The following is a 16,886-nucleotide window of genomic DNA, read 5'->3' as shown; positions in this document are numbered from 1 at the left end:
CGGGTAGTGTTGCACAAACCGGTCACTGGATCGGCAAGCATTAGCTCATAGCCCGTCATGGAAGAGAAACAGAGGGAAACCCTTGGCCAGCTATCGATAAATGATAACAAAAGTGGCATAATTATTTGAGTGGAGGGTGCATATCTTGGAGTTTGTACAAGACCCACGTGTATTGCACAGTACGGATTGATTACAGCAGGTGAAAGCAGGTGAGACAAAGCACTGACTGATTGATTAACTGGGCTGGCTGAATGACTGATTGATTAAGCATTGATTGATAACGAAATTGCGACATGATCACACTTCATTTTACTTTCCTGTTTTCATGTTTGAGTTTAGTCAACAACCATGTTTCAAAGCTCAAGCCTCCTATCTGCTCATCTACCTGTAAGCAATTACCACGCATTCATCTACCGTCACGTTCTGACATGATCTGTTTATTGTGCTGTGCACCAAATCCACATCAGCTTAGGGGGGCTAGAATCGCTTGGAGCCGGACAGGGTACTTTCTCGAATTCGGGTTCTTTTACCTGGGGCTGGACCTGGCTGGACCTAACTCTGAGCCTGGGGAAAGGAGGATAACCGGGTGACTGGATTGCTAGGTACGTTATCTAATCATGGCGAGTGTCTGAGATGAGCAACATGATGCTGTGAAATGGCTTGATATCAGTACCCGGACTCCTGTCTAATCTCTAGCAATTCTTGCATGTTTGATTAAACACTCATGTTCATTTGTTTAGGTATGTATAAGTGTAATAGAGTTGAACAAAAACTGTCAAGTAGTAACCAACTGTTAGTAGTGACACGCCCCCCCAACAGTGCCAATGCAAAGCACCAGATAAATAGTCCCACAGTGGAGATTCCCCAACCCGCATCGGGGCGCTACCTATCCATGGCAATGGCAATGGCAACAGCAACAAAGGCAATGGATTGGATTTTTTAAAACCTCCCGCCCGCTCTCGGCCGCTACCACTTGTATTTGAGTCTTTTGCCCCCTCCAGCTTTCCCGAGCTTCTTCTTTCCTCACAACCCAAAACAACAGTTTCTTACCGGTCAATTGCATCTGCAAGTCATCAATCTTTACGAACCCTACAAATACCTTATACCTACCTCTCAGACGACTGTACTTACAATCCCTGTCTGTTGCTGCATCGTCATGCTATTTGAATCCTGACGTCGCCTAAACCGAACCACATATTATTTCTGCGAATACCGTCACAATTTACTCGTTGCGAAGAGCTTTTCAACAACACCTACACCCGACACTTCGGATACTCAACCTCAACTTCCAGCGGATCGCTCATAAACATATTTGGCCCATCATGACTACTCCTGCTATTCGAATTGACGGCATCGTCAACCCCGCCACTCAACCCCAACACGAACTCATCATGGCCGAGGGTGCTCCTTCAATTGCACCTTCACTAACCTACTCAGACGATTCCGACTCCCAAGAAGAAGAGCCAGTCATCCCTCTCGAGCGCCGCCGTCGTGCATCTACACGTCTGATTGCTCAAAATGCCCGAGACATTCAGCGAATCACTGGTGAGACACCAGCTGAGTACATGGGCCGATGCTGTGGTGGTGCTTGCTGTATGAGCGACCGAAATAACGTTGAGTATGAGGAGGTTCCTCTGCCTGACAATGATGCTTTCAAGTCACTCGGACTTCGACTTGAGAAGATTCCTGCCGACCTGACTGGCATCATTCCTATGCCCGAGCAAACTGTCTTTTTCACATCAATTCCTCGGCCGACTTCTTCTCCTTCTGACTCAGCCGTCTCACTTGATTCCAATTCTGAGTCTTCCCCTTTGTCCACGTCTTCCAAGAATCATTATTTGGTTCCTGGTCCTGGCTATGAGGGTGTCGATACCACCATTCAACCTCCTCGATTCGTCCAGCCTCATCCTCCCCACAACGTGTACCCGGCCAAGATCCACAACACTCGTGAGCTCACCAAGCCTGGTGCCGAGAAGCGAACCTTCCACTTCGATCTCGATATTACCGATTACCCTCCTGAGGAAGTCTTCGACTTCAAGGTTGGCGGCGCCATTGGTGTCATGGCCCCTAATGACGAGATTTCGGTTGATGAGATTCTTGACGCTCTCATGATCCCACGCTTCCAGCGTGACAAGCCTGTTCTTATGAAGACAACCAAGGGTCGTTGGCCTACTGTCTGGGGTGACGAGAAGGCTCGCGAGCTCATCACTACACGCCGTGAGCTCCTTACATGGACCACCGACATTCAGTCTTATGCTCCTACTAAGGAGCTGCTCCGTGTCATCGCGGAGCATGCCACCGCCCCTAACGAGAAGAAGATCCTTGAGTATCTCTGCTCTAATGAAGGTGCCAGCATCTTCTCCGACTTCCGTGGTGGTCCCCACACCACCCTCTCTCAAATCCTTAACGCGTTCCCCAGCTCTCATCCTCCTATGGACCAACTCCTCTCTGTCCAGGCCCAGCTCATGCCGCGATTCTACTCTCTTTCCAACGACCCTACCGAATCATATACCCTTCGAGAACATGCTCAGCGCCGCTTGATCGAGATTGCTGTCACGGTCCATGACTCCATGGATTGGCGACGTGGCTGCCGTGCCGGCGTCGGATCTGGATTCTTCGAGCGACAGGCCCACAAGTTTATGAGAGCCCAGGCTGCTGGTGAACGCTCCCCTCAAGTATTCATCCCAATGTTCAAGGGTCTGATGGCCAATCCTCTGGCCAAGCAATTCAACTCGGATGGTCCTATGCTTCTGATCGGTGCCGGTGTCGGTATTGCCCCTTTCCGTGGCTTCGTCCAGCGCCGCCTCAAGCAGGCCAACTGTGCCAACAAGGTTTGGGTCCTTCAAGGTATCCGAGATTCATTGGTGGATGAGATCTACAGTGGTGAGTGGGGCGTTCATGAGGAGGAGGTGAAGCGTGTCGTTCAAAGCCGAGTTGGTACCGGCAAGTATGTGCAAGAAGAGGTTATGAACCAGTCTGACCTGGTCTGGTACATCATCAACTCGTTGGATGGCCGAATTTTTGTGTGCGGAAGCAGCAAGGGTATGGGTGAGGGCGTCGAGGATGCCCTTTGCGATGTGGCTATGGAAAAGGGCAACCTGGAGCGTGAGGAGGCTCGCAACTTTTGGAAGCTCAAGAAGGAAGAGGGCAAGTATATTTCCGAGACATGGTAAACAACGGAACAGAGCAAACGCTTGGATATATTTATTTTATACAGCGGATGAAATGGTGGTGTGAGGGCATTGTAACAAAACTCAAAACTGCCGGCCGACACAGATTAGAAGGCTGCTGCACAAGAGAGAGGGATAGCATATGGCATTTTCTGATTCGAGATGAGAAGCATTGGGCATAGTAACGGCGTTATAGGTTTATGGGTTTCGGTGGCTATCTTGAGCGGATTGTATATTGACTACTATTATTTCCTTTACGGGAAATACCCTTGGCGACAGGATACGGATTATCACATCTTGTCCCGCCCTTTTTGATATTTAAAAATTTAAAAAACCAATTGATCAAACATTTAAGTGCACTCCTCCATCTTCATCGTGTCGCAAACTTGATAGACTTTTCAATTAACAACTACTATATAGATTGAGCAATATATAGAGATCCTTGCCGTCCACTATGGTAGCTAGATACGGATACACAGATGAGGGCCATTCCCAGATAGACGAGATGGGTGTTTTGTTCAATCCCTCCCCTCCTTGGTCCTTGGTAAGTAGATGTCCGTGACGCCAGACTTCCCTTTCTGGCGACTGACCCAGTCTGATAGGCTCGGCACTCGCTTGTCAATGGGATGTGGCATGCAAGGGTCCGAAGCCGTGTTTTGTAAGCCGAACATATGTTCGGCTTGCTTTATCCATCTCTCGCGCGCGCGTATTGTAAATCATATTAGCGGTCTAGCCAATATGAGGGAAATCCGGGGTTAAATTCCAACAATGTTCTATCCGAGTTCCCAGAATGTACATGAGTCAGGATGCGGGAGTAAAAGTCTGTTTCAAGAATGGTGGGGGGCCGTTCAAGCAATCAGCGATGGTTCGCATGGATAACAATTGGGTTATTGGAGTTGCTGTTGCATGTAGAGTTTCTATCTATTTCTAAACAGAGTGCTAGTCCCGTGCCTACATATCAGTAGACGATGTAGCGTCTATGGCGGTGAGTTGCATGTATATCTGAATTTGATAACACGCGATCTCCACTTCATACTGGTGCAATCACACGAATATGGCGCAATAATATTTGTGTCGAAATTCTAGTTAGCAGTCTAGATCTTACGAACTATACTAGGTTTATGACTATTGTAACTCAGACAATACCTGATGAACCCTAAGTCCTTAGAAAACAAGAGGGAAAAAAAAGAACATGATCACTTCAGGGTAGCCTCAGTACTTCCGACACTTATCCTTTTTGAGGCCATATATCCGGCTGAATAATGTTTATGCTATCCCACAAGACCTAGCGCGCGCAGGTAAAAAAGGTGCGAACGGATGGCTGACAAACAGACTAACCCAATGAGTATAAGTTTGTACCTGACTGACTGATGCAATTCCGATGGCGCATCATTAGTCAATGGGTTGTAATTGCAAAGAATCGGCAAGGTCTGATGTCGTTTTTCTCTTGCGCGATTGGGGACCAAAGTTGTTAATGGAGGGGTTCAATATACCGGGCGGGGCAAAATATGTAGGTCGTAGCTTAATGAAGATTTGTTATGTGAGGGAGATATTGCTATATATTCGACCAGTTCCCCGTTGCTCATCCTACTCATCTATAGCTTCTCACTCAACTCACTTGCACACATACCACCCTATATCTACCTTTTTACAACTACAAACCTCAACATCACTCACAATGGCCGCCAAACTCTCTGCCAACGCCCTCATCGAGCTGGCCAAGAACCGTCGCTCTCACTACGCTCTCTCCAAGAACCTCCCCATTACTACCCAGCGCATCACCGAGATCGTCAACCAGACCACCCTCGAGAGCCCCTCATCCTTCAACTCCCAGACCAACCGTGTCGTCGTTCTCTACGGTGCTGAGCACGACAAGCTTTGGGACATCACATCTGACGCCCTCCGCGCTATCGTCCCCGCAGAGTCCTGGGAGGCAACTGCCCAGCGAGTCTCTGGCTTCAAGGCTGCCGCCGGAACTGTTCTCTTCTACGTCGACAACACCACCATCCAGACATTCCAGGGCAAATTTGCCATCTATGCTGATCGTTTCGAGCCCTGGGCCGTCCAGTCCGCTGCTATCCAGCAGTACCTTCTCTGGACCGCTCTCGAGGCTGAGGGTCTCGGTGCCAACCTCCAGCACTACAACCCTCTGATCGATGAGAAGGTTGCTGAGACCTGGAAGATCCCCTCCACCTGGACTCTCAACGCTCAGCTCGTCTTTGGTGCCAAGGAGGGCGAGGCTGGCCCCAAGACATATGTTCCTCTTGAGGAGCGTGTCAAGGTCTTTGGCGCTTAAACATAATAACAAAAAGCTTGCGAGAAGTCAATTGGACTGGGGATGGGAACCTGCATTTTTAGCGAACAGTTAGCATTTAGAGATAGAGTATAGAAGCTCACCATTCACGTAACAACAATACTATTGTTATCAACATCTAAAATCTGTTCCTGGTCATTGATGCTTTCGTGATGTACAATTCTTGAAAGAAAACCGGGTACACTTCGTATCTGGATAAATACTCATTTTAACAGTTATGATAAATAGAAAACGCTTCATAAGCTGATGCATTATATACAACGGTATACAATTACGTATATGTAATACCCAAACGCTCAAAATCAGTAGACTTCAGTAATAAAATAAATCATTATTTTATTATTGAAGTCTACTGTCTTTGAGCATCTCATTTCTTCATGAAATGATTGAAATCTCAACTCATCATACCCAAACGCTCAACTCGAATTGTGTTCTTTATACAGAATGCATTACTTTACTCAATCACCCTTCCTAGAGCTTGTCCCATCTTAACCTGCTGCCCCTTCTCCACCGCCCAGTCCCAACCGATGTGCTCGTTGTTGTCACCCACTTTGTGTGCAGGTGCCTCAAATACGAGTACGATAGTACTACCCAGCTGGAAGCCACCCATCTCCTCACCGCGTCGAAGTGCATGGCCTCTCAGAATAGGGCTGGCCGCCTCGTATGTTGCTTCGGCAAATCCTTGATATACTTCACCCCTGCTGGCCGCCTCCTCAGCTGCCCGATCCGCTGCCGTGTCGGTTAATAGGCTGTTGGTACGCAGTTCCTTATCAAAGTTGACGACGATAGAACCAACGTTGGTTGCACCGACCGGCACATAGCTGAAGAATCCCCAACGCCAGCGACCCAAAAGCACTACACGCTCGTTGAGAGTAAAAAGACCAGGTAGGGTTCGTTGCAGATATGGAGATACACTGTAAAGCTCTCCAGCGAAGTGGCGACGGCGGTTGACGACCCAATTGGTGGGAGAGTGGAAACGGTGGTAGTCGCCAGGAGCCAGATAGATAACTGCGTAGTAGAGGGCTGTAGTCTTATCTGGTGACACAACATCGTACCAAGGTCGCTCACCCAAAGCGAGTTCAGCGCTAACTTCAGAAACTGTACCGGGAGATGCGGGCATGGACTCATCCTTCACTGAAGGACCACGTTTTCCAGTACCGGAAAGGAGATCGGGAAGAGTGTATGAGATGCCATTGACCTGAGCGAATTCCGCATCCTGCTTGATAAGGGCTTCCTCGTCCGATACGTCGGTGGAAGCTAGGCTAGTCGCAGGTGTAGAAGTGCCCGAAGTACCTGAAATGCTTGCAGGAGGTGTGTTCTTTCCAAGGAGAGCGTCGATGCTGTAAGTCATACCCTTGACTTGCTCGATGTCACCGCCTTGGATCTGACCGTATTGGAGGACCTTGCCATCGGAGGGGCAAACGAGAGTATGAGGATCTTGGTCGAGCGGCCGAGCACCAGGCTTGAGAGTACGGTAGAAAAAGGATGCGAGGTTAGGATAAACATGGAGATCGGGTTCGGCGACTTCGTCAAGACTGAGCTCGTTAGCATGAGTTTGCCACAATATTGGCGGGGGACAAACTTGACACCAAAGATCCAGGAATACAGCTTAAAACCAGGAACTCGAAGATAGTAAGGAATAGTCAACTCATTGAATCGACCCCAAAGTCTAGAAATGGCTTTTAGGGGCAGAGTTGACATGACCTGGACTTGCCTAAATTCGAGTAAGCATTGACCGAGGTATAGGGGCAGAAATCATCAATGTACCAGGGACCATCAGGACGAATTCTGGCACGCTTTTTTGGCGTCCTATTACCCTCTTGTCCATCTTCCATCTCATGTCTCTCCTTCTCACGAGAAGAGACCTTATAAAATTGGACGAGACCGAGGAATCCAATACCTAGACCGACAGGGATCTGGTACCATTGGATTTTGGTGTTGCGCATGGCCTCACCAAGGCGCTGAGAGAATCTCGGTCTCTTGCCCGAGTTGGAGGCAAAGGTTCGAATTGAAGAGGCCGAAGGCCGTGATAGGCATCGCGATCTCGTCAAGGCTTGGAGCATGTGTCGCGAAGCAGATGGCGAACCAGAGGTTGCATAACGACCGTGGGTATAGAATGAGTTGCGGAGCATGTGACTGCCGAGTTGGGAGGAGCCATGACCAAGGGTTGGCGCCATAGCGGCAGAAACAAGCGACAGCGACCAAACGCTGCCGACTTGGGAGTTGTAGGCTGTCGTAAAGGAGAAGAGTTTAATTGAGACAGATGAAGTCGCTGGAAGAGAATTGAGACGCCTTGATTTTTGACGGGTGTTGACGTCAAAACCCAATGATGACGATGGTCTGCGACTTGCTCAAGCTTCCAGTCGGTTAGTCGCACACATCTTCTTGGTAGGTGGGCTGTGGTAGGTCTCGGATGCAAAAGACGCCGACCGCCGAGAATGTACAGTACTTTTTGGGTGTCTTCTCGAACAAGCTTGAGTGGGAAGGGATGAATATGTGTGGGTAAGACTGGATGACCGATTTGACCAATAAACAGTCCAACTCAGCGATGAGCAACTCCAACTGAACACAAGAGTACGTACCGACACCGCAATTGCTCAAGCACCAGCGTTACCTGTACCTGAGAAGCTTAGCTTAGGTACCTGAGGTAGGTACGACGGATAGAACCCCAAATGGCAAAAGGCCACCCTGACCACTATCCAGGTTGATGAACCACAACTTCCATTTATCGCTCCTTTCTCTCCGCAAAGTCATTGCTTTTTTCAGGGCCAACAATCACATACCCTTCTCCGACTCTTACTACAGCTTCTACAGCATCTACTTTTTACTTGTTGCGCATCACCTCGTGTACTCATCTTTGCTTCATTCGCCGCCAGACCTTCTCCCTTGACATGCGACCCGTTTAGTGTTAGTAAGACGACACAAACCGACGTCAGTCAACAAGTCGCTACCTTTTCTCAAGTCACATACGACCTAGGGGCGACCTTTCATGTTATCAATTATCGATATATATGTTCCTGAACCATAGTTTATTCGACGTCGATCCGTCGCATCCTTCATTCTTGGTCGCCGCTCCTTCACTCCGACATTTCGGACTACTTCATTCACCTTTAGCTTACCTGGGTGTGGCATGCCACTAGCTTGATCATCATGGCTTCTATGCCTTCTGCGACCCGTCCTGAAGACGATAAATCCACCACCACCACGCCTTCAGAAGTTGATGGACAAACTGTAAACGTACAGGTCTTGTCACCGTCTGTTGGCGTGACCCGACCCCTGCTGTTTCCCAATCTTGCTACCAGCACTACGGTCAAACAGCTCAAGGACAAGATCCGACAGACCCTTCCATTGCGCCCAGCCGATGAGAACCAGCGCTTGATTCATCGCGGGCGCGCGATCGTTCGCGAGTCCGACACCTTGCTTGATATATTCGGCGCTGATGTGGTATGCTTACATATACACCGTTGACTATGGATCAACCAACTGACTGTTTGGCTTTCCCTTGATATAGGTTCGCAACCCCGAGCAACAGACTATTCACCTTGTCATTCGCGACGTGCAAGACAGTCAATCCTCAGCCGCGCCCGCATCTTCTGCGCCTCCTGCTCCCGTCTCAGCACCAGCGTCAGGTCCCAGCCCAACCGCTTCTGCCCCGCCAACGAATCCTCCACGGCCACAACCTCCACATATCCAAGGCCATGGCTTAGCATACCAGATGCCGTGGCGAAATTCGATGCCTCCGACTTCTAACCCGTTCCCTCAGCCACGCATGCCGTCGCCCTCTCCATCCCATACCCCTGAGCAAGCTGCGGCCTTTCAACATCACCACCAGAATATGACTCAGTGGCTGAATAACATTCAACGAGAGGCTATGACAAGGGCTATTAACCAGAATCAGCGCACGAGAGCTCAGATGGGAATGCGCGGTGTTGGAGACAACAGCCTAGGGACTGTCCCAGTAGGCGACGGCAGCGGTCGAGCAAGCCCAGCCCCAGTCCCGGGCCAAACCATATATCGCGAGCATATTGGACCTAACGGGCACACGTACCAAGTCGAGACGGTTGTACGAACTGGAGGAGGAGTGCAACAAGGGGGCGGTGGTACCGCGGCCTCTATGTCACCAGCCGACGTACATAACATCATCCGAAGTGCTGATATTAACCAAGCTACGTCAGCAGTGGCCAGTGCAATGCAGCGGAGCGCTTCTAGCACTTCTTTACATAACCGCCCCTTGACACAATCCGGAGCGCCGGCACCTTTTCACCCACATGGGTACTCTGTCATGTCCAGCAGACGGGCGACCCCCGAGCCCGGTTCTGCTCGACTTGCTCCTACTGCGGCCTCTCGAAGTTCCCAACCCAGGCAAGGGCCTGAGGTATATATTCTCTCATCACCTGAAGGACCGAGAGCTTTGCTGTTTAATAATACCAGTTCTGAGGCGTACTACACTCCACGTCTTAGAACCCAAGCAAGTCTTCAACAACTCCAGCAACAGCGGCAAACCATGCTTGGTACATCGGCGGAGGCTACTACTGAGCAGATGCAACAGAGACAGTATCCCCACCACCACCACCATCATCACCATCCTCGTCCCCATGTGGTAGCGAATTACTTGGGCCAGTTTCAGCCACAAGGACAGCCTCTTCGTGTTAATCAACAACGCCTCCAGCCTTTACCTCAAGAACCTGTGCCTCAGCAGGAACAAGCACCCCAGGGCCAGGCTCAGGCTCAGGCTCAGGCTCAGGACCAGGGCCAAGGTCAAGTTCACAATCAAGGTCATGAACCAGAGCCCGGGGCGTTCATGGGCCCCTTGATGCATCGAGGCAACCCACCAATGGCAGCACTTCCGCCATTACTTCTGCAGTTGTGGCCACAAATTTGGCTTCTATTCCGTTTGGCATTATTCATCTGGTTCTTCACTTCTCCTGATGCGAGCTGGTCTCGATGGCTTAGTATTATTGTGATCGCCGTATTCATCTTTGTGCTCAGTACCGGAGTTTTCAACGGAGTACCAGATCACGTTTGGCGACCTCTTGGGCGACACCTAGAGAACTTGATTCCCATGGAGCCAAGGCCTCATCATGGTGCCGCCACACCAGAGCAGCGTAACCAGCAGAACCCGCAGCCTAGACCGAACCCTAATCCTACCGAGATGGCAAGGCGGCTTGTGGAGCAGCACCAAGGTCCAGAGAACTGGATTCTTTCTCAAGTCAGACGTCTGGAAAGAGCTGGTCTCTTGTTCCTAGCAAGTATTGCACCAGGTGTCGCAGAAAGGCACATCGCCAATCTGGAAGCAACAGCGCGAGCTGAAAGGGAGCGCGCAGAAGCTGAAGCAAGAGAAGCCGAGATAGCAGCAGCGGCGGCGGCCCAAAATGACGAAAACAACGAAAACCCGGCTGAGAACGAAGGCGAAGGAGCGACTACAGGTACTGAGACAGATCAAGCGGAGAGGGCGCCAGAGGACTATGAAAGACTACAAGGGGAGCAAGGTGTTCAGGAGGGTAATCACCATGGTGAGCGCGGGGAATTACTTGTTCGCCTGTAGGTATTAAGTTGAAACGTGTTGCATGTGTTCATATGAGATGTGAGACGACTGGAAAAGTTTATGCCAGTGTCAGATATGTTAGGCGCTGGGCCAAAGGGGAATACTGGAGTTGATGGTGCCATTTCTTTTTTTTCGTTTCTCTCAAAGGGAAACTCGTCCCAGAAGGCAGCCGGGCGCACCCTCATGTTGATCTTCATAGCTATATTAGCTTCCTAGCGCTTTTTTAGAGAGCTTGCCTGTTTAGTCTACTTTTTATGCTGGTATATTTCAAAGGCCGGAAAGCAAGCAGCCATAGCGGGTGGTTTGGAGCGAGTAATTAATAATTTTGACTTGATGCCACTGAAATCTTATTGAATTATTACGTACCAGGCAGGAATGTTAACAATACGATGACAGTGTCGTAGCTTTGTTGCTGCCTCGAATTTCTTATCTTATCAGTGCCCGGTGGATGATATCAGACGTCGTGCGGCCTGGAGCTTCGTGTTTGGCCTTTGAAGCTTTAGGATCGTCATTCACTTTAACCATCATTTTCACACAATACCGATACCCCAGGACACCCGCATAGTGAACTGCGTACTCCGCCAACAAAAACAAAGTGATCATTCTTCCGACCATCTGTTTTCTAATCCTTGGAGGCAACTGAATCTTTGGATACGCTGCACTCGTCGTCACAATGAGTGGTGGATGGAATACCAGTTCGTCTCTCTTCTCGTCCTATACATATCAAAATGCTAACCTGAGCGATTACAGTTGAGTCCGATGCGGTATGGTTCGACCTTCTTACTGTTAAAATCTCCAAAAAACTAACAAAGAGTCGATAGGGTGTTTTTACCTCCCTCATCGAGAATCTTGGTGTCAAAGACGTCCAATTCGAAGAACTCCTCACCCTCGACCCATCCGAGCTTCTCACCCTGCAACCCATCTACGGCGTGATTTTCCTCTTCAAGTACCCGACCGATCAACCATATGCGACACCCGAGGGACCCCGCGACGGCTCCTTCGACCACGATGCCTCCGAGAACATCTTCTTTGCCGCACAGACGATCCAGAATGCTTGTGCTACACAGGCCCTCCTTAGTGTCTTGTTGAACAAGACGCAGGATGTCGAGATAGGCGAGCAGCTGGGCGACTTCAGAGAATTCACCATGGTACTGCCACCCGAATTCCGCGGTGAGGCGCTCAGCAACTCTGACCTTATCCGGGAGGTGCACAACAGCTTTGCTCGCAGCAGCCCCTTTGCCGATGAGACGGACAAGACTGGTGCAGAGGCGGAGGATGCGTTCCATTTCATCGCTTACACGCCCATCAATGGCACCCTCTACGAGCTCGACGGCCTGCAACCCGCTCCCATTTCCCACGGTGCTTGCACCTCTGACGATTTTGCCACCAAGGTTGTCGATGTTCTACAACGCCGAATTGCCCGCTACGATACTACTGAGATCCGCTTCAACCTCCTCGCTATGTGCCGGGACCTGCGACAGCGAGCGCGAGACTTTGGCGACGAAGAGTTATTGGCACGAGAAGAACGCAAGCGCCGAGACTGGATGTTTGAGAATGCCCTGCGGAGACACAATTTTGTTGGTTTCGCGGGTGAGGTGATGAAGGGTGTTGTGCGTAGCAAGATCGCTGAGGGTGGTGATGTCGCGTGTGACAAGTGGGTAAAGGAGAGCTTGGAGAGGAGGAAGAATGCAGAGCAAGCTTACAGAGGTCGAACAGGAGGTGGCGGCGGCGGCGATGGAGATGGAGATGTTGATATGGGTGCTTGAAATACTTAATGAGCCTGTCATGAGGGGACGGAGATACCATGTTATATGACCAGGTTTTATGAACGACTGTGGCTAGGCTAATGGCTTACATTTCATGATAGAGGTTAAACGTCCAAGACAAGAGCCCGATGTCCTTACGGAATCAGAAAAATGATATATACAGTTCATATCTCATTTCATACGTTTCTACATGACATATAACATCTCAGTATCTATCCTCTTCTGAACGCAGCCTGTCCTTTTCACCGAGTTTCTCGATCGTGCTAACACCAGCACTGCGTTCATATACTGTTTTTTGGGGCATTATCGCCAACCGCCCTGTTGTCCTCATCCAGAAGCAGGTCCTGTTCTTTCCTACAATTCCAAAATTGAAGAACTACCTCTCCTAAATGGTTAACACAGAGAATAGAAGTGCCATGGGTGAGTAATATCTCTTCCTGGATTAGCGTACCCATCGATCGAGGGGAGGGGACATAGGGGGCTCGTCTTTGGCAGCAGACGCAGCGGACGCAGCTGTAGTGGAGCTACTGTGGTCGCGGCGCTCGGCATAGTTGAGGTCAGTCATTGCATGCTCGGATCCGGTGGGTTGATCGTCTTCCTCTGCGTTTCTGCGGTGTCGGATGGCGCGAATAAACCAAGGTGCACGGCCAGAGCCTTTCCAGGTCCAGTACTCCTTGAGGTCGTACTCGCTGGGCTCGATGTAGCCGCGAGAGACAAGAACGACAATGCCAACAAGGCCATTGAGAACGGCATAAACGAAAACACCACTGATCAAAGATTAGCGCATATGAGGAGGGAAGGACGTGGAAAGCTTACGCGATCAGGCCATAAGCTACGCTGTAGCTGAAAGGGATAAATGTCATGACCACGAAAGAAGGGAGAACATCGCCGATGTATCGCCAGTTGATCTGGGTGATTTGTCGAATCATCATGCAACCAACCTATTTATATCGTTAGTTCTGTCACTTGTAAAGGAAGAGCTGAGAGGGAACATACCAGAATCAATGTACAGCCGGTCGCCCAAGGTGGGACAGATGCGAAGATGGGTGCAAAGAAAACAGACACAATGAAGCAGATTCCAGTCATCATCGCAGTCAAGCCAGTTCTTCCACCTTCAGCGATACCCGCGCCGCTCTCGATGAAGGCAGTAACAGGAGAACTTCCCAACAAGGCGCCAACAGAGATGAAAGCGGCATCAGTGCAGTATGCCAGAGTTGAACGGGGAAAATCACCATCGCGAGGGTTGACGACACCGCAGAAACGAACCATGGAGTAGAGAGTAGCGGTAGCATCGATAATGTCGACGTAAAGAAACGTGAACAAGGCGAGAGCGAAATGGGAGACTGAGCCGCCAAAGTTCCAATCAAGTGCGTTCAGAGTTCTCTCGATCGGATGCCAGACAACGACCTGTTTGAAGAAGTCAAATCGGCGGTCTCCATCTGCATCATGAGGGAAGAAGGTGAATGGAGTGTTGCGGCTGCGTGTTTGTCAGAAGATGTTGATAGGGTAATAAGGAGTACGTACGGCCAAGAGAGGACAGAGACAAGGGAGATGCCGATGATGAGGGCATACTTGACGCGGAACGCCATTAGAAAGGCTGTGACAATACCGCCGCAGAAGACTGCAATCCAGAGCTGCTCTGATTAGCTTACGAGCCTTAAATCAGAAGCTCATTCGACTCACCTTGGGGCTTGTCATTACTCCTCCTTGACATACTCCTCTTTCGTCCCACAACTCCTGAGGACAGCCCGCAAGAGTAAGGGGAGTGGCCTCTCCACCAGTAATCGCACCAATTCCAGCAGAGTATGAGAGGCCGATTTCAGTGAGGAAGAACCCGATACCAACACCTGTAGCAGTCTTGATGGTAGCGGGAATGAGCTTGACGAGCCACTGACGCATGCCTGTAAGAGCAAGAAAAATGAAGATGAGACCTTCGACAAAGACAGCTGTAAGGGCAAGACGGTACGAGATGGGACCACTTCCATTATATCCGACGACTTGAAAGGTGAAGTAGGCGTTGAGACCCATACCAGGACTAACAAAGAGTGAGTATGGACTGAGAGATGTTTTAAGAGAACAAGACTTACGCGATAGCAACAGGGAGATTAGTAAGGAGACCGAAGGCGAAGCTCGCCATACCTGAGACGGCGGCGGTAGCGGTAATGATGTCTCGACGTATATCTATCACTCCAGTTAGTCTTGATCTACGCGACAAAGAATTTGGAGCATATCAACCTTCTTTGCAAGCCATATAAGACTCGATCTTGTCACAGGCCTTTCGGTCTACCAGGTCGCATTCGCAAGTACCACCAGTTTGTTGGAGCAGTGCCGCCTATCAAAATTAGCCAAAGGTTGAACATAGGGGCTGGACTGGTTTGCATACATTGACGGCGATAATGTATGCCATAGTGGCAAAAGTAGTCAAGCCAGCCCGGCATTCTCTAAAAAAGGTTGACCCAGCAATCTCATCTGGCTTGAAAAAATGGTCAGTTGATGATGTCTACCTAGGGGAGAGGGGAGTTTCTTACGTGACCGCTGCCGGAGAGGCGAAAGAAATGACCGAAACGCGAGGTGGTGATGTAGATATCAAGGTAGTCAAAAAAATCGCGAAAACCGCAGAAGCGAGAGCGGCCAACTTCTTCTTGAGCAAAAGACTGCTCATCGTGGGGAGGCACCATGCCGTGCACAGGCGGAGGTGAAGTAGCCATCGCCGAGGCTTGTTGTGATGTTGGTTTGGGACGCAAAAGATAATTCAAGGATAGGACAGGAAAAGGTTGACAGAGAGATGGAGAGGATGATTATGTGAAAAAGAAGTGAGTGAATGTGGAGGAGAGAGAAAGGAGTGACGAGGTTGGGTTGTTTGTGACGCCAATAAACGCACTTGAAGAGTAAAATAAAAGGTGACACCAGATGAGATGAGGAAAAAGGAATTCCTCTCGCGGTGATGTCCAAGAATCCGAGAATTATATTAAACAAGACCAGATGTGAAGTAGTAAAGAGAAAAGAGAGTGAAAAGAAGTAGGTGAATCACAGTTGGAGGTTGATGAACAAATTCCCTGACAGTTGCTGCCACTGCCAAACAGCAAATACTTTTGTCTCTTCCTTTCCTCGACCCCGCAGCTAAAACTTGATAAAAAAAAGAGAACCTCTTACCGGGTCTATGGTAACAAAACTACTAACCTAGGTATGCATCACAGGACTCGAACTTCGAGTCCAAGTTTGCGAGTTGCGCAAGATGGGATGGTGGATGCTCGCACATACACATACATACATGCACCGCGTACAAGTACACGCACAGCATAAGCTTTGTCCTTGGAAAACAAAACAAAGGGAGATATATACGTTAAAATGTTTGCTTGGAGGCAGGGCCTGTTTATGGCGTCAATCATGTCTTGTGTTTGAACAACGTTGTTGTGGTATGCAGCAGCAAACAACCTCTACCATGTATACACTGGGGTGACTAGTGTAGAAATCTAATATGATACCTGACACTATGTATTTATAATCTGCAAATATGTGAGTCTATTCATTTTGACACGACATGCCTGAATGTTGACTTGACCGGCCACACTACATCCTACCCCTGAACGCAGAAGATTCTACCCAGAGGCACCTTTTCAACGAAATCACCACCCTTAGACCCTCTACGTCTATTACCCAAAGTGCTATTGAGTACACGAGTCCCGGGTCGCACAAACCAGGTGTTCGTCTCACCTTATGCAGCCCGCCGAAGTTGATGAAGCGAGACGGCGTCGGGTATCAAAGGTGGCGAGAGAAATGGTTGGATAATGTCGACGTGATACAATACCCAGTATGTCTGTAGCCGAAATGAACCTGTTGTTGCTGGATTTGCGCTAGATCTGGGGGAACAAGGCCGAGAATGACTTTGGCCGAGATTTGTGTTATGCTGGTGAACAATGACACTCGATCATGCAATGACAAATGACAAGATGGCAAATCCTGTATTGCAATGGTTCAGTTCTTATCATGAGTTGGTAAATTATCTTATAGTCTGCCTGTAATGTTGTATCCTTTCTTTCGACTTGCACAAATCTGAGCATCTTGTCCAGCATGTTTCGAGCATTTACTCT

At 49.4% G+C, this 16,886-nt stretch overlaps 5 protein-coding genes across 5 annotated transcripts; 3 read left to right on the top strand and 2 right to left on the bottom strand.

The window, feature by feature from the left end:
* Positions 1-1,322: 1,322 nt before the first annotated feature.
* On the top strand, positions 1,323-3,173 carry FPOAC1_001976 (uncharacterized protein; the record flags this gene model as incomplete). Its single annotated transcript, XM_044846563.1, has 1 exon — positions 1,323-3,173. One exon carries the CDS (start codon positions 1,323-1,325, stop codon positions 3,171-3,173), a length of 1,851 nt encoding a protein of 616 aa, XP_044712479.1.
* Positions 3,174-4,848: 1,675 nt separating this feature from the next.
* FPOAC1_001975 (uncharacterized protein) lies at positions 4,849-5,466 on the top strand (the record flags this gene model as incomplete). Its single annotated transcript, XM_044846562.1, has 1 exon — positions 4,849-5,466. The coding sequence occupies one exon, from the start codon at positions 4,849-4,851 to the stop codon at positions 5,464-5,466; it is 618 nt and encodes a 205-aa protein (XP_044712478.1).
* Positions 5,467-5,938: 472 nt separating this feature from the next.
* Positions 5,939-7,616, bottom strand: FPOAC1_001974 (uncharacterized protein; the record flags this gene model as incomplete). Its single annotated transcript, XM_044846561.1, has 3 exons — positions 5,939-7,019; positions 7,067-7,198; positions 7,252-7,616. The coding sequence occupies 3 exons, from the start codon at positions 7,614-7,616 to the stop codon at positions 5,939-5,941; spliced, it is 1,578 nt and encodes a 525-aa protein (XP_044712477.1).
* A 1,018-nt stretch (positions 7,617-8,634) lies between these two features.
* On the top strand, positions 8,635-12,795 carry FPOAC1_001973 (uncharacterized protein; the record flags this gene model as incomplete). Its single annotated transcript, XM_044846560.1, has 4 exons — positions 8,635-8,928; positions 8,996-10,997; positions 11,780-11,793; positions 11,851-12,795. 4 exons carry the CDS (start codon positions 8,635-8,637, stop codon positions 12,793-12,795), a joined length of 3,255 nt encoding a protein of 1,084 aa, XP_044712476.1.
* Positions 12,796-13,237: 442 nt separating this feature from the next.
* Positions 13,238-15,503, bottom strand: FPOAC1_001972 (uncharacterized protein; the record flags this gene model as incomplete). The annotated part of the gene is made up of 9 exons (XM_044846559.1): positions 13,238-13,562; positions 13,612-13,736; positions 13,792-14,272; positions 14,320-14,429; positions 14,479-14,830; positions 14,883-14,976; positions 15,031-15,127; positions 15,179-15,268; positions 15,324-15,503. 9 exons carry the CDS (start codon positions 15,501-15,503, stop codon positions 13,238-13,240), a joined length of 1,854 nt encoding a protein of 617 aa, XP_044712475.1.
* Between the last annotated feature and the right edge of the window lie 1,383 nt (positions 15,504-16,886).

The sequence above is a fragment of the Fusarium poae genome, chromosome 1 (genome assembly GCF_019609905.1).
Source record: "Fusarium poae strain DAOMC 252244 chromosome 1, whole genome shotgun sequence".
Taxonomy (NCBI): domain Eukaryota; kingdom Fungi; phylum Ascomycota; class Sordariomycetes; order Hypocreales; family Nectriaceae; genus Fusarium; species Fusarium poae.
The sequence above is the reverse complement of the archived record's forward strand: the minus strand, read 5'-3'. Positions and strand labels throughout refer to the sequence as shown.